General features: G+C 38.7%; 1 protein-coding gene across 1 annotated transcript; it reads left to right on the top strand.

The window, feature by feature from the left end:
• The first annotated feature begins 4,736 nt into the window (after positions 1–4,736).
• Positions 4,737–22,594, top strand: LOC129438191 (galectin-5-like). Its single transcript, XM_055196825.2, has 4 exons — positions 4,737–4,837; positions 5,326–5,423; positions 9,112–9,265; positions 21,904–22,594. Exons 1-4 carry the CDS (start codon positions 4,832–4,834, stop codon positions 22,048–22,050), a joined length of 405 nt encoding a protein of 134 aa, XP_055052800.2. The 5' UTR covers positions 4,737–4,831; the 3' UTR covers positions 22,051–22,594.
• Positions 22,595–22,669: the final 75 nt, after the last annotated feature.

Here is a 22,669-nt window from a genome sequence, read left to right as displayed (position 1 = left end):
GTTCTACAGCATCGTTAATGCAAACATGAGTATATTTTGTATTAACGGATGTATTCCCGGGCATAGTTTTAGTCGGTACATTTCTCATCAGGTTATCAATATGGACTGCCAGAGTAACAAAGTCAGAAAAATTCAGGTTCTCACCTTTACATGCCAGCTCTGCTTGGAGTTCAAGATCTAGACTGTTCTGAAATACGTCTTTGAGCGAATTTTCATTCCAACCGCTTTGAGCTGCAAGCGTGCGAAATTCAATGGCATACTCTGAAACTGGACGATGGTTCTGGGTCATATTTATGATCTGTGATGAAGCACTTCTTCCTCCCGCTGGGTATTCAAATACCTCTTTAATTTGCTGTACAAAATAGGAGTAAGATGTGCGAATACGGGGATCGTTGTCCCAAACAGCGGATGCCCACTCGACCGCTTTACCAGTCAACAATGAGAAAACTTTAGAACACATGGCATTATCAGATAGTTTGTCACTCACATGATCTTGAAAATATATCCAGTTGACGAAGGAAGCCTCTCACGTGTTCCGCTGTACCATCAAACTTATCTGGTTCCGAAACGCTCACTCGTTTCACAGAGGTGGATGGTAACGCTTGAATATAGCCAGTGAGGTGTTCGTTGACAGCTTGAAGCCGTGTGAGTTGTTCCTGGTAGCCCTGCAGAAGCGTGCTTTGTTGTTCGTAAGCAGCCATAAGATTGGTTACATCCGCTGGATCGATGGTAGGCGAAGTATTCTGTAATGAACACTCAGGAATACTGGGATCCATTATGCGGTGTTTATTTAAAACAAACCAATCAAGCAAACAAATCAGAACGTGAGGCAGAAGAGTAGTCAGGTATACAGGCAGGCAGATCAAAACACAGATAGACAATCCAATCCAGGCAAACTAAGCAAAAGGGCAGATCCAAAAGGCAGATAAACAGATAAGCAGGCAAATGGTCACAACAATAGGCAGTCAGAAATCACAATCAGAAAACGCTCGGTATGCAGGTAAACTGGCAATAATTCGCGCTAGCCCTAGGCTAGCTTGAGTCTTAAAGAGACACAAGGCAGCATTTTTATGTTAATAAATCATCTTCGTAAGTCTGTATATGGTTAAATGACTCATTACATGACGAATGAAGACTCTCGCCCGCCCCTACCGTCTGTAGGAAGAATACCCCACTTGCAAGTTCGCTGTATCCGACCCGGTGTCCTTCAGTCTCGTCAAGTCTCAGATATAGAAAGCATTTACTCCCAGACACTAGGGGGAGCTAGTAGAGAAATAATACTCAGACTTGCCTTGTGTCCCTTTAAGTAGGGACAAACAGGAAACAGGAAGAGAAGCAGAGGCGGCGCCCCGTCAGTACTCCGGCGAGGGTTCCCTCTGGCGGCGTGGCGGTATGGACGTTACAGTAAGGGATTACTCTTATTTTTATTGTAATCTAATTACAGTTACTTCTGATGTAACTAAATACTTTGTATGGAATGTAAAACAATTATGTATAATATATTGGATTTAACATTGTTTTAGTTTACAATTCTCACATAAACTGGTTGATTATTAGCGTTAATATTAATGAGATGCTGGTTGTTTATTAATACTTAATAGCACATATTAATGCCTGATTCAGCAAAACCTTATTCTACATCCTTAACCCTCCCCATTTCTACCAATACTTAAAATTTATAACTTCTTTAGTGTTAATAAGCAGTAGTTGGAGTATATTGAGGAAAAAGTAGTTAAAAGTTAGAGAATTGGACCCTAAAGTGGGACCAGAATAATTGATGTACTTTTATATATTATTTTTTCGAGCCATTTCAAGCCTATCCTTGTATCATGTACTAAATATGATTTAGAAAGTAATTAGTAATAAGTATTTAAATACTTTTTGGAGAGAGTAATCTGTAAAGTAATCTAATTACATGATTGAAGATGTAATTAGTAACTAGTAATTAATTACTTTTTTTGAGTAACTTACCCAACACTGATCATAAATAAAATTTAGAAGGGTAACTTTGCAGTATCACATTTTATATTTCCTACTATTAGATTTCCATATTAATAGACGAGAGTATTCAACTGAAATCTATAAATATCCTCACAACATTATTATTTCTCAAAACTTTGACAAAAATTATTTTCAAATGAATCTGTATTCTAGATGCACACATTATTACGGATATGATTTGAATAATAACGGCAATGAACGTCTAATATGGCAATAAATATCCACATAACTTAATATAACAGCAGAATGAAATGAATAAAAAGACATGGAAGCAGGATTGGCATGTAAATTGTATTATTATTAGCGGGAAAAAAAGCAATATTACTGAAATACACTCTGAGGTAATGCGCCAAACACGTTAAAATAAATAAGCAATAACCGGGGAAAAAACATTATTATCTCTCAAAACTTTATATGACAAAAATTATATTTAAAGGAAATATTCTTACAGTTAATCAAAGATGCACAAATTATTCCATATTACTCCGTTTATGAGCACATTCATCTCTGGTCTCGCTCTGTTATGTGTAGCGGTACGGCACCGAGTGGGTACTAGAATTGATTAAGATTTACCACACTGTTACCAGATGACAATATATGATCGACTACGCCACCCTGGAAACCCAGGGAAATAGCCCTAAGGGCACACAGGTTCGTTCTGAGTGGGTGGGTGAGAGGACATGAGGCAGGTATAGCAAAAGTAGGAAAGTTTTATTGGTCAATATTCTATAAATAGTTGGAAATTTCACTTTAAAACTTAGACTGGCATTTTACACATGATCAAGAAGAAGCTACTCAAGACACACAAACATTTCTCAATTTTAAGATCTCAAGAGCAGAGGTATCTGGAGGTCCAGGCCTGCTGCCAAATTTGGAAGCCTATTCGCCAAAATAATCCACTACAAATACCCACACACGTGAAGGGTTAAAATGTCAGAAGACACACAGCACTAAGTGTGAATACACCACACAAATGGCGACGTTGCTTGCATCCTCCAGAAACCCCCTAGCTCCTGTAACCAGACAAAAATTGAAAACACACAAAACAAAAATACAATCCAAAATAATAACATGTCAAATAATCCAAGGGTCTAACCACATCACATAAATAAGACCCAATACCACAAAAACACATTGACATTAACATTAAATTAAACCAAATAAACATACATATGAGGAGCTTCAGACCAGTGGAAGTGAATAAACTGGGGCCAGATGAAACGCCCAACCAGTTTGCACAGTCAGAGGAATAGTGGACACAATACCCAGTAGCCACGTATAGTAGAGTCACAACGGTTGCCATGGGGATAAACGTCGAGGCAAAACAGCGACGCAGTCGCAATTATACATGATCACAGTTCATCATTGGTACGCTCTCGTGACTAGCCCAAGAGGATCTCAGTTATGCAGTGAAGTCCGCAAAACGATCCCGCCTCGCAAACCGCTCTGCAGTCGAGCACCATCTTGCAGTAAAGCAACTCATTCAGAAACACCATGCTATCAATGGCATGCTGTGTGGCGTGGGCAGCCAACACACAGCAGACGAGGAAACCAGCTTACAGTCCAAGCCTGCGGCAACCACGGATGACGTCACAAAGCCGATACCAAGACGCATGCCATATGAAAAACACACATCCCTTATATCAACTAAGAAAGGGGCGGGGGCTTAAATTAAGCACAGGTGAATGAAATCCTCACTCACGAATTCAGTCACCCTGCTACATATGTAATAGCTGATTGAGGTGCGCATCTCCGTCTTTCAACCAGGTATCATTTTGTATTACTCATTTAGGAAAATTAGCCATGATTTAATGATTTTATTAATATTATGAAAATGTTTTTTTTTTTTTTTTGCAAATTGATTACGATTTGTATTACCCTAGTTTTACTACAAATAGGCTCTGAGACATTTTTTTTACCATGGAGGGCCGGTGGTATACGAAATTTCCCGGTAGATTTTTTGGTCCCACTCCGCCCCTGTTTCTGACCATACTTGTCTTTAACAATATTTGAAATTCATATTTAGTCAGACATTTATAAAGGTTACATGTGTTAAAACAATAACTATGCATATTTTATTTTTGTCTATGTTTAAACCAACGTGATATGTCCAAGAGAGTAGTCTGGAGATTAGTAATGAGAGCATGTAGGATGTCAGTGCTATGAATAGTGTGAGCACCAAGCAACATTTCCAGATGCTCCTTTGAGAACCAGGACAAAAAAGGTATGTGCACCCCTGTAAGTAAATTATGTGAAAAATACCGCGTTTGTTTACACGGGAAACATGAACACATGTTATTTTGCGCACTTTAAACACAATCAAACACAGAAAGAATGGGACCTTTAAGATTTAGGGCCCATCAAAAAAAGTTTCAGGTGGTTCACCCCTGGCAGCGGTAGATGAATCAGAGATATTTATTTATAGAATGATTCATAGTTTCCATAAAAGGCACTTATGTCCTCATATATATTTTCATTCCCTAAACAAGGTTTATTGTGGAAAAATAATCGGTTAGATGTTACACGTATACATTCCATATGATGAGTGAATAATTGAAAAAAAAAACATCGGTTATTGTATTTGTTTTCAGAGAAAGGAGTTTTTTTATGTCATAGAGTCTTTACATTTTCCTAATATATCACTGACTTACATTTGTTTGATATGTTGCTTTATGTGGAATTATGTGGACAGATTTGATGCCTATAAAAGGAGTTTGGTCTAGGGGTTGGACTTCGATTATTTCTATTTATAGGACTGGACATTGGGCATTACTAGTTTCAACTGTGCATTGATCGGTTTTGTATTTCCAGTTGAAGACTAACTGGCAGAATGACTGTAAGTTACAAATATTTATTTGCTTAAAATACAATTTTCTTTTTGTGGCTTTAAACTTCTAGACTGTTTTTACTTAACTGACCAGGTGTTGTTTAATATGGGTAATGTCTTATGTACCTTTATGATATCTGCTTTATGTTCTGACTTCTTAGCTCCGGCTCTTGTGAATGCCAGATATTTTTTAAGATATTTGCTGACAAGTGTTTTTTTTATTTCACAACTAAAAATATTTTTCCTTACAGTAAATCTTAAATGAATATTTTGCATTTTTTTAAACCATACACTCTCAGAAATAAAGGTACAAAGGTTGTTACTGGGACAGTACCCTTTCAAAAAGGTACACCTTTGTACCCAAAGAGTGCATATTAGTACTTTGAACTGCCAAAATGTACCTTTAAAGGTACATATTTGTGCCTAAATGGTACATATTAGGACCTTTTTTAAAGGGTACTGCCCCAGTGACAGCTTCGTACCTTTATTTTTGACAGTGTAATCAGCAAGCCTCTTACAAAACCATTATCAACGGTGGACTGAAACCTGGAAAAAGCGTTATTGTCCGAGGAGTGGTCAACCCCAACCCTTATAGGTTAAACAACATCAGACACTAGAGAGAATATATGAAGAGCTCAGATGCAAAAGCCACTAAACACCATTAATGAGATAGTGATATTAACCGAATGCTCTTGGCACATATACTGTATGCTCATCAAATACTTTCACTTCAAATCCACTTAATCCACAGCCTCAGGCCATTCAGAAATACAGATTTGTTGACAGAATTCATTTCAACATCCAACATGGATCACATTTAAACTTGGGTCCCTTGTGACTTAGACAGGAATACAACCCAAATGTGGCAGTCACATGCATCACTGTTTCCCCTAAGTGTGGGTTCGGTTTTTAGCTTTTGATTGCAGACTTTTATCATTTGCAATGTTTCTAGTTGCATCTTTACTGTTTACTATGTCTTTTTTACTATGTCTATTTTTTAAAGCTGTAATGTGTAAGATTTAGCGGCATCTAGCGGTAAAGTTGCGAATGGCAAACAACACATAAAGTTACCATTGCTACCTGTCCAGGAGAAAGCAGACAACTTCGGCATCGTTTTTAAAACATTTGTCCTGTATTAGCGCGTCCATCTTGGTAAAGCCACATGATATTTATGCTGGATTTTTGGCGTTGTCTGAACATGATCATCTTTTCTCTTCAGACAGGGAGGGGCGATCTGTCTTGCATGACACAATACGCAGGGTACTCCATTCAATCCAATTTCACTTTTCTTCTTCTAATAAGTTAAATATAGCGTCTAATAAACCATACTACAACAACGATGACTACTTCTAATACTCCTCCTGCTTCTTCTGAGGTTTTTAACGCAGCAATGGGAGCTGTGGCAGCCGCCTCCAATAACACCAACGAAGAGGAAGAACAGATGACGAAATGCGCTCTGTAGAGCAGTTTGTCCGCTTACGGCTTCTGTAGAAACATGATGGCGACTTCCATGTAAAGGGACCCGTGGTGTATGTAATTAAAAACGTCTCAATCTATGGTAATAAAAACATATTTGTTTTTTATGTAAGGTCTTTAACCATAGATCTGTAATACACTCAACCAAAGGATTATTAGGAACACCTGTTCAATTTCTCATTAATGCAATTATCTAATCAAACAATCACATGGCAGTTGCTTCAATGCATTTAGTGAGTGGTGAGGTTCTGGTAAAGACAGTCTCCTGAACTTCAAACTGAATGGAAAGAAAGGAGTAATTTTGAGCGTGGCATGATTATTGGTGCCAGACGGGTCGGTCTGAGTATTTCACAACCTACTCAGTTACTGGGATTTTCACGCACAACAATTTCTAGGGTTTACAAAGAATGGTGTGAAAAGGGAAAAACATCCAGTATGCATCAGTCATGTGAGTGAAAATGCCTTGTTGATGCTAGAGGTCAGAGGAGAATGGGCCGACTGATTCAAGCTGAGAAGAGCAACTTTGACTGAAATAACCACTCGTTACAACCGAGGTGTGCAGCAAAGCATTTGTGAAGCCACAACATGCACAACCTTGAGCTACAACAGCAGAAGATCCCACTGTGTACCACTCATCTCCACTACAAATAGGAAAAAGAGGCTACAATTTGCAAAACCTCACCAAAATTGGACAGTTGAAGACTGGAAAAATGTTGCCTGGTCTGATGGGTGTCAATTTCTGTTGAGACATTCAGATGGTAGAGTCAAAATTTGGTGTAAACAGAATGAGAACATGGATCCATCATGCCTTGTTACCACTGTGCAGGCTGGTGGTGGTGGTGTAATGGTGTGGGGGATGTTTTCTTTGCAAACTTTAGGCCCCTAAATGCCAATTGGGCATCGAATCATTTCAAATTGGTTTCTTGAACAAATTGGTTTCTTGAACTAAAATGGCCCCCACAGTCACCAAATCTCAACCCAATAGAGCATCTTTGGGATGTGGTGGAACGGGAGCTTCGTGCCCTGGATGTGCATCCCACAAATCTCCATCAACTGCAAGATGCTATCCTATCAATATGGGCCAACATTTCTAAAGAATGCTTTCAGCCCCTTGTTGAATCAATGCCACGTCCATTTAAAGTGCCCATATTATGACTGCTTTTCCACAAGTTAAATAGGTGTATGAGTTCCATAAAGCATGTTTCAAAAGTTGTTTGCTCGAAATAGCTTGTAGGAAAAGATTGTTACCCATCTCTAGGAACCTCTGTTTCAGGGCAGTCCAGATTGTGCCGTTTTGAGCTAGTCATTACATATTTATGAGCTGCTGCCCTTTGATCACGCCCCACTACTAACGTCATGTGCCCGTGCGCGTGCTCAGTGGTATCGTGAGCAGTACAGACCACTGTGTTATTATTTATATATATTATTATTAACGGTTTATGTTGAAAAGTATCACTAATAAGTACACTCCAGGAGAAGAAACTCATCATGACACACAAAGATTCCCAATACTAAAATATTCCCGTTATAAAACATTTTCAAACGCATTATTTTCGCAAATGACAGAAATTTAGACCCGGCGGGGGATGTATACTGCTTGTGGGCTGTGTGCTAATTGTTAGAAGCTAGCAGGAGCTCCGGACCGTAAAGTTATAAGAGACTTGGGGGTAAGTTGGCCTCGTCAGAAAAGCCGGATCGGTAAGGCCCGGTCTTGGTTAGTTTGGCAAAACACAGATGCTCTAGCATCATAAATGTAGTATTTTGTGACAGAATATGACAACATGCAAAATATAACGTGACTTCTTACCTTTTGTGTTGATATAGTGATCGCAAATCGAATCCAGTCTGTTTCAGATGTGTGAATAATCCATGAAAGTCCAATAAAATACATTCAATTACCATTTTTGTCCACAAATGCGTATAATCCATGAAAGCTACATAGTCTGTTGTTTACATCAGATTTCGCATGAACGTCTTATCGCCTACAATCTGAGGACAATTTGCGTTGTAACACACTGTATATGAGATCACATTTTAGGTGTAAATAAACACACGTTTAAACTTTGTTTTTAAAAGTAGGCGGGAGTATAATCCATAATATCCAAATAGCGTTGTTATTTCCGTGAGACATGATAACAGCACAGAGGGTATCATCGAAGTGACTGCTCAGTGCTCAGGGCTCTCGCTACCTGGTGGGTGAAGATGGAATTTAAACGGAATGTGACGAAACGGCTAGTTACGTCGTCGGAGCTGAGTTTGAACTCACGCAATCTGAGACTCAAGGCAGAGGACATTCAGAAACCTGTATCTCACTCAAAACAGCATGGATGGATTTTTTTCCAAGTTTGTATGCGTGTGGAAGCATCAGAGACACAAAATAACACCACAAAACCCAGAAAAAGTGAGTTTTTCATAATATGGGCACTTTAAGGCAGTTCTGAAGGTGAAAGGGGTTCAAACACAGTATTAGTATGGTATAATCCTTTAGGTGAGTGTATATTTATTTTCTGTCAATAGAGCCACCTAAATCTTACACATTACACCTTTAAAAGTGACGTTTAGACAAAAAAGACTGTAAATATCAATAAAATGACTAAAGTCGCTTTTGTGAAAATAAGGAATTTAAGTCACTAATAACTTTTTACTGCCATTAAAGAGAAATTACTAAACCTAAACATAAAATTCTGGTTACAAGAAGTCTGGTTACAACTTTTTGCATCTGAACTGAATTATATCTTCTGTTTTAAAATATTCTGCTTTTTATTTTTCTCATTGCGTTGTCTGACTTTTCATCTTTTTGCAATCAGGATATCATTTAACCTGTGCCACACATACGGGGTTGCATTTCACTACAATCCACGTTTTGATGAGAATAAGGTAGTGTGCAACACTTGGGATGGTAAGTGGGGTGAAGAAGAATTTCCTGCAGAGATGCCATTTAAAGAAGGTCAACCCTTTGAGGTAAGAAAACTCACATCTTTATATCAGTGAACAGTGACTATATTGAATTTAGTACAATCTTATCTTACAAATTGCACTGTTTTTTTTTGTTAAGCACAACATTTACAGTATGATGGGTTCAGTACACTAATAGTAAGTAGTTAAAAAAATGGTAGCGTACTAATAAAAGTAAAAAAATGCAGAAATGTTATGAATAGAAAACATTACACATTCAATTCCAAATCAAAGCATTAACAAAATCTACAAGTCTGTCTTGTTCTTCTAAAGGGAAGCAAGAAAATGAATATTAAACTATTAAAAAAAAAACAGTGTTAAAATGTTTTCTCTTAAGAGAATTAAAAACTGAAGACATTTCTTAAGATTGAATTTCAACTATTGAATTACTAATATTTGTATAATCATTGTTGTTGATAACAGCTGCAAATCTGTGTCAAATCAAGTCAACCAATTTCTGGCACCCGGAAATGGCCTAGGATCCACAGTTCCTGTCAATTTTTAGGTTTTACTTCAGAAACTGCATTTTTAGACGTTTTCAATGGGGTTGAGGTCAGGGGATTGAGATGGCCACACTATAACCTTAATTCTTTTTGTAGAACCAATATTTTTCCCTTTTGCTTGTGTGTTTGGGGTTGCTGTCTTGCTAAAACACCCATTTTAGAAACTTTTTCTTTTCTGAAATAAACAACATAGTATTTATGAAGTTCCCCCAGCCATTTCTCAATACCAAGTACGGCAAGTTCGGACTTGCAAGTTCAGACTCGGAAGAACGAACTTCTGACGCGAAATGCATTCTTGGAAACTTTACTGTCATAAGTCCACACAAGTCTCCTCTGATGCATCCTCGATAAAATGGGCGGATCAAGAACACATCCTGGGATTTTATGTGAACTTGGGCTTGATGCGAACTTTGAATTGGAACAGTACTTGGGCCGCGACTGATGACGTTTCACAAGTCTACAAGAACACAAGTACAGACAAGAACGCATATTGAGAAACGGCTCCCGTGACATATATTTTTTACTTTACTCGAAATGCCACACCGTACACCATGTGACAACGGCAGGGGCGCTGCTAAGGATTTTGGGCCCCATGAAAAGAATCTTGACAGGGCCCCCAACACAGCTGAGACTTTTTTCATATTTATTTACATAAAATCATGTGCCTTTATGGTATTTTGATATGAAGATTTTTTGCTTACCCCATTGGCAGATTTTTTTGCTTGTTTTATGCACAAAATCACTTAAATTTAATATTTTTGGTCTAAGAACTAGATACATTTTCTTGGGTTGTTTTGCTCATCATGAAAAAGCATTTTTATTTAAGAAATTTTAGATATTTTTACCGAAAACAAGACAAAAATACTAAGAATTTTTTTCTTGAAAATCATTTTTTGCAGTGTGGTAATTATCTTTAACACTAGAACGAACAAGGCATCAATTTTGACCGTTTTGAAATTTGCATAGTCAATAACTTTGTCTAAATAAATCATAAAGCCTTGCTGCTTAAATAAAGTTTTGCCGAGTCGGTCTGAATCAGATAATGTGAAAGTATTATAACTCCACATCATCTTCAAGAGATGCACTGAAACCTCACAAACAGCTGATAATAGTTTGTACAGTAGCTGGCAAATGATTTTTATCAGAGTTCATGAAGTTATGCCGCTTTTCCATTGCATGGTACCCAGCGGTTTGGTTTGGTTTGGGTCGGGTCAGCTCACCTCACTTTGGCGTGGTTAGCTTTTACATCGAGTTTAGTATCACTTCGCAGTGGGAGGGATTATAGGCATGTCGTTATATTTGCGCTGCCTACAGCTGTTACATCACACAAGTGAGAGCGTAGTTGTACATTTGCATATAACCATATAAGGGTGCCGTGCTCATCGCGAATGTTCCGCCACAAACTGCAAGTTTGGAAAAACTGTTATGGTGTCCCTGATTCTCAACCTGTGGATGTTAAAAGGGAGTTTGGGAACTTACAGCAAAGCACTGATGACAACATGTTTGCTCAAGACAGCGCAAGCTAGCACTAAAGGTAAAGCTAATCTTTTACATTATAGCGATGACACTTAGTGACGTCAAGTCAAGTCAAGTCAAATTTATTTATATAGCACAACATTAACACAACAACAGTTGATCCAAGGTGCTTTACAGAAGGTTACATTAAAATAGCAAGTTTAAAATGAAAAAACATTGAATAAAAAATACAGATAAGAAAAAAAAAGAGAAAAGAAGGAGGGAAAAAAACACAGTTAAAATATCAATCAAAAGCAAGAGTATAGAAATAAGTCTTTAAATTAGATTTAAAAGCACTCAGGGATGGAGAGGCTCTGATGGTAAAGGGTAAGCTATTCCAAAGTTTGGGGGCAGCAACAGTAAAAGCTCTATCTCCTTTGGATTTACAGCGAGAGCGAGGAATCAACAGAAGAAGCTGGTTACTAGATCTCAAAGACCTAGAAGCTGTGTAAGGTTGGATGAGGTCACAAATGTATTGTGGAGCCGAATTATACATGGCCTTATAAGCAAAAAGAAGTACCTTAAAATCTACCCTGAATTTGATCGGAAGCCAGTGCAATAAGGCGAGAACAGGAGTAATATGCTCCCACTTTTTTGTTCCTGTCAGCAGTCTGGCTGCAGCATTCTGAACCATTTGAAGCCGAGATAGAGTGCTTTGAGGAAGGCCAACGTACAACGAATTGCAGTAGTCTAGCCTAGATGAAATTAACGCATGAATTACAATTTCAAGATCTTTGCGAGAAAGAAAGTGTTTTACTTTCGCAACAGATCTGAGGTGAAACAAGCTGCTCTTCACAACCATGTTTACATGCTTTTCAAATTGTAGAAGTGGATCAAAGTAGACCCCAAGATTTTTTACATGAGGTTGAAGGTTGTCACCAAGGGGGCCTAACCTGCTTATGAGAGTAGGAGTATGTGCAATGGGGCCTAGCAGAAGCACCTCAGTTTTATCAGTATTTAGTTGCAGGAAGTTGTTGGCCATCCAGATTCTTATTTCATCAAAGCATGAGAGAAGAGGTTGTAAAGAGGAGTCAGTTTCAAGTTTAATAGGGAGATAGAGTTGTAGGTCGTCAGCATAGCAGTGATAATTAATATTGTATTTCTGGAGAATGGAGCCTAGTGGGAGCATGTAAAGCGAGAACAGTAAGGGTCCGAGAATAGAACCCTGAGGAACGCCATAGGGGACGGACGCAGTAGGTGAGGTGAATGAACCAATATTTACTGAGAACGTCCTATTTTTTAAATAGGAGGTGAACCACTGTAATGCTGTGCCTTGAACCCCAACTGCATGTTGTAGACAATTCAGAAGTATGTCATGGTCAATGGTGTCGAAGGCTGCACTCAAATCTAAGAGTATCAGAATGGCAGATGACCCTGAGTCAATGGATAATAGGAGATCATTCATGACTTTAAGCAAAGCTGACTCTGTACTATGAAGTGCTCTAAAACCAGATTGAAACTTGTCCAGAATGTTAAAAGAATCCAAGTAAGATGTAAATTGTAAAAGCACTGCTTTTTCTAAAACTTTGAGATAAAAGGAAGTTTAGAAATTGGCCGGTAATTACTAAGAACAGATGGATCTAGGCGTGGTCTTTTTAGCAAAGGCTGTACAGAAGCATGTTTGAAAGACTCTGGAAAAACTCCACTAGACAATGAGCTGTTTAAAATATTTAAAAGTGCAGGGCTAATAGTGTCCAAAACCTCTCTAAACAAACAGGCAGGCAGTACATCAGAGTGACAATGCGTCAGTTTCATTTTGGAAATTAAATTACTAAATTGAGATTGAGTCAAAAGTTCGAAATTAGTGAAATTTCCAGAAGGGGAGATCAAGTGTGAATCGACCGAATCAGGATAGAGACGAGATCTAATCTCTTGTACCTTTTGTACAAAGAAGCCTAAAAACTCTAAGCAAGTTTCAACATTGCCAACAGGGGCTGAGCTAGTGGGAGGATTAAGAACTGAGTTTACAGTTTTAAAAAGCACTTTTGGCCTGTTTGCATTTGAGGCAATCAAATTTGAGAGGTATTGGGATTTTGCATCGCAGACAGACTTTTGATAGGTGGCGAGGCAGTCTTTTAAATTTGATAAGAAACCTGAAGCCCATCCTTTCTCCACCTACGTTCAGCCCTTCTACAATCCTGTCTAAATGCACGGGTAGAAGCATTTAGTCAGGGTTGAGAATTATATCTTACTTGCTTCTTTCTCTGCTTTAGCGGGGCAACAATATTCAATGCAGTGGTACAAGCAGAGTTAAAATTAGAAACCAGCTGATCAGTGTCCACATCATTTGACAGGGAAACCTCACAACTGAGGAAGATTGTAGAAAATTCTAGCGCAAGGTGTCAAGGATAGTACGAGAGGTGTGTACAGGCTGAGAAAGGATGGACTGCACATATTGGACTGCAGGTTTAAATATAACAGAGCAGTGATCAGAGATACCAATATCTAACACTTCACATGAGTCTAAGGAAAAACCATGAGTCAAAATGAGGTCAAGTGTGTGGCCACGGTTATGAGTCGGAGAAGAGACACACTGTACAAAACTGAGCGAGTCAATGAGATTCATAAAATGATTAACCATAGGTTTGGAGGGACAGCAGACATGGATGTTAAAGTCTCCCAGAACCAATAGTCTATCACAACGTGACACTTGAATCGACAAAAAGTCTGAAAGTTCTTGAATAAATGTTGTGGTAACTTTGGGTGGTCTGTAGATCAAGATACATAGTAGAGGGCCATTGAGGTCGATAAGCAAAAGTTGTGACGATTTTCTCAGACCAATCAGTGATCTACAGTGTTTTCGCGTCACGTTCGGTATCAGCCCGGGTCGCTTGGAACCCCAACCGAGGTGGTTCGAAAAAAGTATCGGGTACTACATACTGCACCCAATGGAAAAGCTCCCAAAAGTGAGTTGACCCGACCCAAACTAAACCAAACCGTGGGGTACTATGCAATGGAAAAGCGCCATTAGACTGCTTGCAAGACCGGTGCAACAGCGTGGACCGCAGCAGGGTGCTGAAAATGGGCGGACCGGCGGAGCCTCGTACAAAGATGCCGAAAACGGCTGCCTGTGAGGCAAAGCCGTGCACCCACTGCACCCTGCTCTATTCAAGATTGTCGAAAAATGCTACCGTAGGGACCTGGGGCCTCATGCACCAAGCGTGCGCGTAAGCAGAAAAGTGCCGTAGGCTACGATAATTGTCACGGTCGGGCGGTCCACTAACAATTTAGGCCTACTTACAAACCCACCTTTTCTTGTGAAAAATTGGGTAACATAATGTCGACCCTTTGCCTCTTTCACTTCTCTTATTTTTTCTCTTTCCGTTTTGACTTCCAGATTTTTGAGGCATTTTCACTTCCTTGTCAGTCAAGTTGATATTCTGCCGGCGCTATAAGTGAAGTCAAGCTGTGTTGCCTGTATTATACAATTTGGGCGGACTGAACTATTTTATGATAATTGAGAGGGGGGAAAGGGGCCCACGGACGTTTGTGTTTCCTAAACAAAAAATTTTTTTTATAACAGGAAACAGCAAAAAGAATAATTTAAAGTTAATAATTTTTAATATAAAATATTTTTTTAGCACCACAATTTGGGGGGCTTCTCTGGGCCCCCTCTTATTCGTGGGCCCCGAGAATCATCATTGTTTACCCCCCCTTTACAGCGCCCCTGGACAACGGTCAGCACTGTCATTGGTCTCTGACAGCTCTTACCGTCTCATGACCACCCCCACGTTTCCACGACAACCAGCCTGACAGGGAGAGCGCAGCTATCAAGATGTGGAGATAAACGATGCACGTCTTTGCGAAGTTTCTTTGCTTTAACGCGAAATTGCGTAGCTGTTCTATTAAAGCCTTTCTCACGGAGCCCTTTGCTAGAAAAGCCCGTAATGTCACTATTTGTGTGTGGAGGACAGCTATGCATTTATAAAATCATCAGCTCAAACGTAAAGGAGACAGCGAATCTCTATGCAATGGACCAGGATTGGCTTGTTTGTTGTTAACCCACAATATAACACCCAGCTCACGTCACAACGGAAGCTCAGTGGCTCAAACATGTGGAGAACTTCCTGTATTTGGTTCGGCCCGAGGTCCGGCAGTGTTCACACCACAAGTGGGTCGCCCCAGAGTTCGGCAACAGCCGCTCCGAGACCACCTGTTTAGAGCGTTTAGTTTAGTGCGCACCCGAGTGCGGCTGTTGTGTTCACACTGACCCAAACGCACCGTACTCGGAGTGACACGTCATTTGGGCCGACCTAAACAGGGTATATGCGAAAACACCCTTAAAAACCTCCAAGGAGCTGAGTGAGAGCAATAAATGGTGACTCCTTAATCATCTTGCAAGTGTGCTGTTTATTCTCCGCATGTTTTGTTTCAATGCAGCACTAACAGTGATTTGCCCAAGATCAAATACGGCTTATCAATAAACAAACAGTCATATTGCTGTACATACGGTCAACCAAAAAATATGTGTCCTCACGGGACCAATCTATTTCGAAGTGCCAATGAACTTGGCATGCATGTATTTGCATCCGCCAGTGCCGCCCCACCATGTGAGTATTTAAAGGGGACAGAGAATGAAAAACCATTTTTACCTTGTCTTTGTTGAATAATGGTAGTCTACCCGCATTCGCAAACATACAAAAAGTGCTAAACATGCTAAACATCTCAGTCTCATAGAAATTCCTCTTTTAGAAATGTCAGCCAGAAAACGGCCCAATCTGATAAACTGAAGCTTATGACATCACTGGCATCTCACTGCCCCTCTACTTTAAAATAATTGGCTACATTTTTTTTAGTGGCAGAAAAGTCAGCCAATCAGTAATGAGATTCCAAGTTAAGCCAGTGGGGGGAGACAAATAGGTGCAAAACCACTTGTTTAAAATCCCCCACCATAATAGAGCTATCTGAGAGAGTTTTTAGGAAGCTTCTACACTGAAAAAAATGATTCATTCAATTTAATCAAATTTTTTAAGGTAAGCGGTTGCAATAACAATTTCTTTGTGTGTACAAGTGTTTAAAACAAGTGCTCACTGCACATTCACAAAATATTAAATAAAAAAAACACAGATGGAAAGAGGCCACAATGTTTGTGAATCAATAAAACGGCACAAAAGTCAAAAACAGTAGTGCGGAGTTCACACATGCACAATAATTATTTTAAAAAAAGTGATACATTTTTACAGACAACAGTTATTAATCATTAAAAGCATTATTAAAATGTTTAAAACTACTGATTCCCAGGTCTTAAATGAAAAACAGAGTAGACTGTGACATCTGGACTAACATTTCATGCTGAGCATGCACATACATGTCTGCTACAACATTTCAGTATTAAAAGTTTTTCAGTCCTTGATTTTTTGGGAGAGCTTTAGAATCCATCTGCATAATGAATTTCTAAAAATTCATAGTAGTGTTTTACTTCTTTTGGGTACGCCAAATTAAGCACATAGATTGTACCCAGCACCAATGCAAGCTTGTGCCACAGAATTGAGCTGCTCAAGAATCATCACTCCAACAACGATTCCAATATCGTCATAGTCGCCAAGAACACCTTCTTTCTTTTTGATTACACATATGCCCACGGTGATGTTTTCCGGGTCTTTCAATAAGTCATCTTGTTGACTGTCCTACATTTAAATAAAAATAAGCTGTTATTAGAGATTGTTCTGATTCATAACACTTTGACAAGTCTACAGGCAAGGGTAATTACAAAAACTATCCGTGTGTCTCAATTCGTTCCCTAGCTCCCGAGGTCGTGAATCAGTATATCGTGTACACAGGTTCGGGCACTGGTAAGGACCCTAGCTCACTTCACTTTGGGACAATGTTCACTTATTTTTCTGTCACGTGGCTGCTTAAGCGCGTTGTAATCACTCACAGCTGTTACTCATCAACAACCGGCAAAACCAACATCTCTCTGACTTAATTTTAAAAACAGTACATTGTGAAAAATGCTGTCATTATTCTCTAACATATCTGTGCATAAAATCTGAGGCATATAATTACATTTTAAATGTAATAAATATATTTACAATTTTAAATAAATATTATTATTTTAAACATTGAGTAGATTGTGGTCCCTTACTGTGTTGTAATGTGTGTTTATATTTACAACTAAAACAAACGTTTGTCTTTATAAAAGTTCTGTAACATTTCATAAAGTTTATTGAGTTGGATCACGTGATGTTCGGTTGGCGAGCTTCAGAAAAGGTCACATGATTTCCGGTTAGGGAACATAGGGATCATCGATGCTCACTGGTTTTTGCGTTGCATTGTGGGAATTTTTAGGGAACGAACGTTCCAGTGCACTGAACGGATTTTGCGATTAAGACAGCCCTTAAAATGGCCGACTCCCTGATCAGTGCCCTGACTACTGAACAAGGGAGCTGATGGAGACACACGGTATGACACCCCTGTTGTCCATATATTATACAGTGCCCTCCATTAATATTGGGACAGAGTGCACACTCTGAGCTGTATTTAGAGGGTATTCACAAATTCCAATTTGTCTTTAGGATTTAGGAATTACAGTCGTTTAAATGGGCCAAACGTAATGGGACAGTTGATTTAAAAGCTGTAATGGACATTCATTTTGTATTTGTTAAATAATTTCCTCATATATGAAGCATGTTGTGGTCTGAAGTTGAAGTTTGGCATTTGGTTGCTGTGGCTGTGAACACACATCATGTACACAATTCACGTCCATAAAACAGCTTTTAAGCGAACTGTCCCATTATATTTGGACCTGAAATACACTGAAATACATTTTACATATATAATAACATATCGCAATATTTATGAAGGGCACTTTGTGTGTGTGTATATATATATGTATGTGTGTGTGTGTGTGTGTGTGTGTGTGTGTGTGTGTGTGTGTGTGTGTGTGTGTGTGTGTGTGTGTGTGTGTGTGTGTGTGTGTGTGTGTGTGTGTTTGTATAAGCAACTCCGAGAAAGCAAAAACATAGTGGAACTGCAGGTAAGCACTGCAGCTTTTAAACTTGGACAATTGATAACGAATTTATCGTGACGTGAATATTAAAACACGTTATGAGATATCGCCACTGATATATTTATAAGCAGCATGCAAAAACATCTCTGACACTTTTAAAAAACTTTTATATAGTACTGGCAAGCACAAAGTCTAATATTAAGCGAGTTAATAACAGACAAGGCCAACATCAGAGCCAGGGAATCCCTGTCAGAGATGTAGCCCAGAGAGGGCGGTGGTCAGCGGGGCGAGTGAACACTGACGTCCGCTCTCTGGTTCTTACGTACCGAAGCTTCCTTAAGCAAACGTTCAAACAGGCGCTCTCTTAACTTATCGACTGCATATTTGAATATTATACATATATATTCTCGATTGAACTAATCTTAAAACTACATTGTAACAGATGGCTCGGAGTCAGATTGAGGCCATTTGGCGTCTGGATCGTAAACAGCCCTAAAATTGTGATTAGATAACCCTGTGTCCTGATAACACAATCACCCAGATATCTACCACCTATCAAGGCTGTAAAGTGGGCGACAATTAAAACAAATGCAGTCTTCAAAGGAGGTTCAAAGGAATCCCACCAGAGAAACCTGAGAGCCGTTCGTTCGACGATCGCCAGAGACACAGCTGGGGGCACAGACTATATGTCTGTGATGAAACCACATTTAAAAATCACAATGAGCTGTTTAAATGTATATATATGTTATATCCCTTTACTGCATGATCATGTATGTGTGATGTAACTGTGTGTTAACACTTTAGTTTGATTTTGTTCACTGTAGCATGGTTCATATCTTAGGTATGAAATTATTATTCAACGTGATCTTAAACCCATGTCTTGTCTAGTATCAAATTAATCTACTTAATTTCCCAATCATTTCTATGTATCACATCACCATAAGCCGCATCAATGTCATTTAATATCGATTTGAAGAGTTATGGAAACAAACTTTTATCATTATGCAATTACGCAAATGTGATGTCTGAAAGAACAAAGGCTTGTTTCCCCGCACACACATTGGTCATACACCCAAAATGGGCTGGGCGTGTGAAAGGTCAAAACGGCCTATCGCCCAAGCCATCATTGCTCATGGCTCAATTGCTCAGTTCGCTCAATCTCTCAATCGCTGATTCGCTCAGTATCTCAGTCAGTGGCTTAGTTCACTCATGAGCGCTCAATCGCCCGGTATAGGTAACCCGCCAGCGCAGTTTGGAAACTCGCTGAGACTCAACCAGAGTCCCTCGGATTCATCATCTTTTCTCTGAGCCCTGTCTTTCTTCGGGACAGTCTTCCTGGCTTGCACTTTGCGCTAGAGTTCGGAAAACCACGCGGACCAATCCGCCCTATGAAACAACTTAACGGACTCCTTCATCTTACACGAACGCACCTGGACTTTCTCTCTCTCTCTCTCCTTGCTCGCACCGCGTGCAGCAGAAACTTCGCAACGCAACACAAAGAGCCAAATGCAAGTATAAACTTGTTTTACTCGCTGATGTTTAAGCTTTACCCCTTATGAAAATTAAGGCGCTACTTAGAGATTTTCCGATGGTTTGTGCAGATGTTAAGCAATAGTGCTTTGCCAATCTTTTACTCTCTCTCTCTAGCTTTTTCAATCTTTACTTTCTCATCTATGTTTTATGTTATTGTATGTGTGTATGTTTAGTTAGTCGTTATGTGTACTTCATTTTATAGTTAATAAACCGGTTTGCATTTTCACAATTGAATTGTTTCTGTGTTCAATGCTCATGAAAGTAAAGTCACTATTTCTGCCTTTTGATCCAGCTACACGCTGTGAGTAGCACTGTATATCAGTGAGAAGGTTAATTTTAAAGGCCATGAAATTAACATTTCTTAGACGTTAATATACGATTATGGATATATGTCTTCGGTGGACGAACATATTAATTAATTGTTAGTATTAATTCTGCTACGCCAGGTAAAACCTGATAAACTTGTATAATTAATTACAGTTAATTATACATAATATTCCCTTTTGAGCTAAAATCTAAGATTCCCTTGGGAATCCCCGTAGTGTTTCGGTCGGAGGTTCATAGTGTTTCAAATAACGTTATTTCCCTCCTCCCGCTAATTCTCTACAACATCTTGTGACAAAGAAACGCTAATATTAAGAAACGACTTGTTATGAGATTCAAAACAGCCGAGTGAAATCCGTGGGGGAAGAAAGTAGTTCCCAAACAAAGAGGCTTTTAAAATAACTCTGTTGTTGTTTTCTAGTTTTCGTTTTTCAAACGTGTGCCGTCGAACTGTTGTATAAAAGCAATTTCGCTCTCGGAGTCGTGTGGTATTTGGTTAACTTATATCATCACGGCTGGGATTGCCTCCGGCACTCTGCCTGGAGGAGCTATCTTATAAACGGCGTATTTTAAGTATATAAAAATATTCACTGTAAAAAAGGTGCTGTATTACATTAAATATTACTTACTGTGCAAATAGACCGACTGAGCAAAACTCCGGGGCTGAAATATTCCGTCTTCCTTTCCCACCGTGAACCTGACTGGAAACTCCTTTTAACGCCAGGGAAAATGTGCATTTGTGCGCATGCGCAAAGAACCAAACTATTTTTTTAAACTGAATTTAATTAATTAAAATGACTTGGATTTAAAGCACATGTAATTCGCTTAAAACCTATTAATATATACTAATTAAAATCAAAAGCTTAAATAAAATAATTAAAACTAGCTAAATTGAATTATGCTTCATTTAATTGGGGCCATAATCATTTTTTTCAGTGTAAGGCATTACAGACCCAAACAAAACACTTTTGTCTACATGTCACATCACAGAACAAGGATAAATACCCCGATCAATCATTCTATGTCACCTTTAATGAGAGGCAATACCAAATCACTATACACTATACAGGTTTGCAGAAAATACATCTAGTGAGAGGCTGACAGCCGATGTTCCGCAGCATTGGCTGCCGAAGCGGTAGAGGAGAATCAAAAACATTTTTGTGACGTTTTGGCCCTAACGGTGTTCCAGAACGGTGCAATAGTGCAGCACCAAAATGGAGCTGTAAGCCGAATCAGTTAGAGGAGAGAACCCGAGAAGATACCGGCTCGCAACTAACACTATCTAGTGAATGTGTTAGGTGTTGCCCAGCCAGCAGCTCCACAAATGTCTGTCAGCAAGGAACCACAAGCATCGACGTGGCATTGATGGGACATCCTCTGCTTAGTGACAGCTTTCCCTTTCTGCTGACCACCGTAACAGACAAAGAAATATAAAGTCCTGAAGCTTTGAGTATGGGACATAACCAAGCCATGGCTGTGTTTTTTATACATCAAACAGCAATCACGCTGTTCTAACCAAGGCTACATGTACCCCTCCAGGTCCTGCAGTGCTCATGTACAAGCAATAGAGCAATTAATTTAGAAATTGAACAAATAAAAGAGTAAAAATATAACATAAAATATTCATATCAATCTTAAGATAAAACACCTAATATTTCTACATACATACTACATATACATACATACATGTATATAGCCAGTTGTAACAATATATTATTAGAGTAGTCCCAGTGCAAGTGTTTTCTGACCGTATAAGGATGTGTTTGATTATTTGTTTTGTAAACAATACTGCATTATTATTTTCTGTTTTTGTTTTTCAGATCTACATTTTTTGTACGGATGATTCCTTCAACGTGTCTGTGAATGGTCAGCACGTATGCTCTTACAAGCATCGCTTTTCATCACTGAATGAAATCGATGTTTTTAAAGTTTTTGGAGATCTGCAGATAGATCATGTGGATGCTTAGACGAGATTTAATCTAAGATTCAAGATCATCAAGTCAATGTAGAAATTTGTTTCTAATGCATTTGCTTGGTAGTTTTATTGATTACTTTGTCTCCTCTTGGTTTGTATAGCAGTAAACAGCATTCACTGAATCTGAATATTACAAAAAAGAAAATAAATGCAAAAATGTTTTCTTTTCTTATTAAGGTTATTTTAGCTTATATGTGCCTGATAGAATCCTCTGCAGGCCAGCAGAGGGAGCCATCCTGGCTCTCATTACAGTAAAATGCAAATGTGCGATAAAATATTTTCTCCATTGTAATTTTTCCACACATTGTATGCATTCAAACAAGTTAATGATGTTCATGTTAAGTATGATGAAGATATTTATATTTATAGATATTTAAATTAAGAGTCACATTAAAAATATATTGACGTTTGTTTTAAAACTAACAGGTTTTATTGGTGTATCTCTAGTCTCATATTCATATGTCTTTATTGTGAAAATTTGATACTTTCAAATGCTGAAGTGAAACCCAGCAGCAGTGAATAAAATCATAATATGACGTTAGATATGAAATGCATAAAATAACTTGATAAGAAAGTGACCCTGCCTGTAATATAAATGTAATTCAGGCCCT

Source organism: Misgurnus anguillicaudatus, chromosome 24 (genome assembly GCF_027580225.2).
Source record: "Misgurnus anguillicaudatus chromosome 24, ASM2758022v2, whole genome shotgun sequence".
Taxonomy (NCBI): Eukaryota; Metazoa; Chordata; class Actinopteri; order Cypriniformes; family Cobitidae; genus Misgurnus; species Misgurnus anguillicaudatus.
Note: the sequence above shows the minus strand (reverse complement) of the source record. Positions and strands in the feature narration are given on the sequence as shown.

Coding starts and splice junctions, on each gene's coding strand:
- LOC129438191 (XM_055196825.2), top strand. Junction 5,424..9,111: donor GTCAACCCCAACCCTTATAG/GTTAAACAACAT, acceptor TTTTGCAATCAG/GATATCATTTAACCTGTGCC. Junction 9,266..21,903: donor AAGAAGGTCAACCCTTTGAG/GTAAGAAAACTC, acceptor TTTGTTTTTCAG/ATCTACATTTTTTGTACGGA.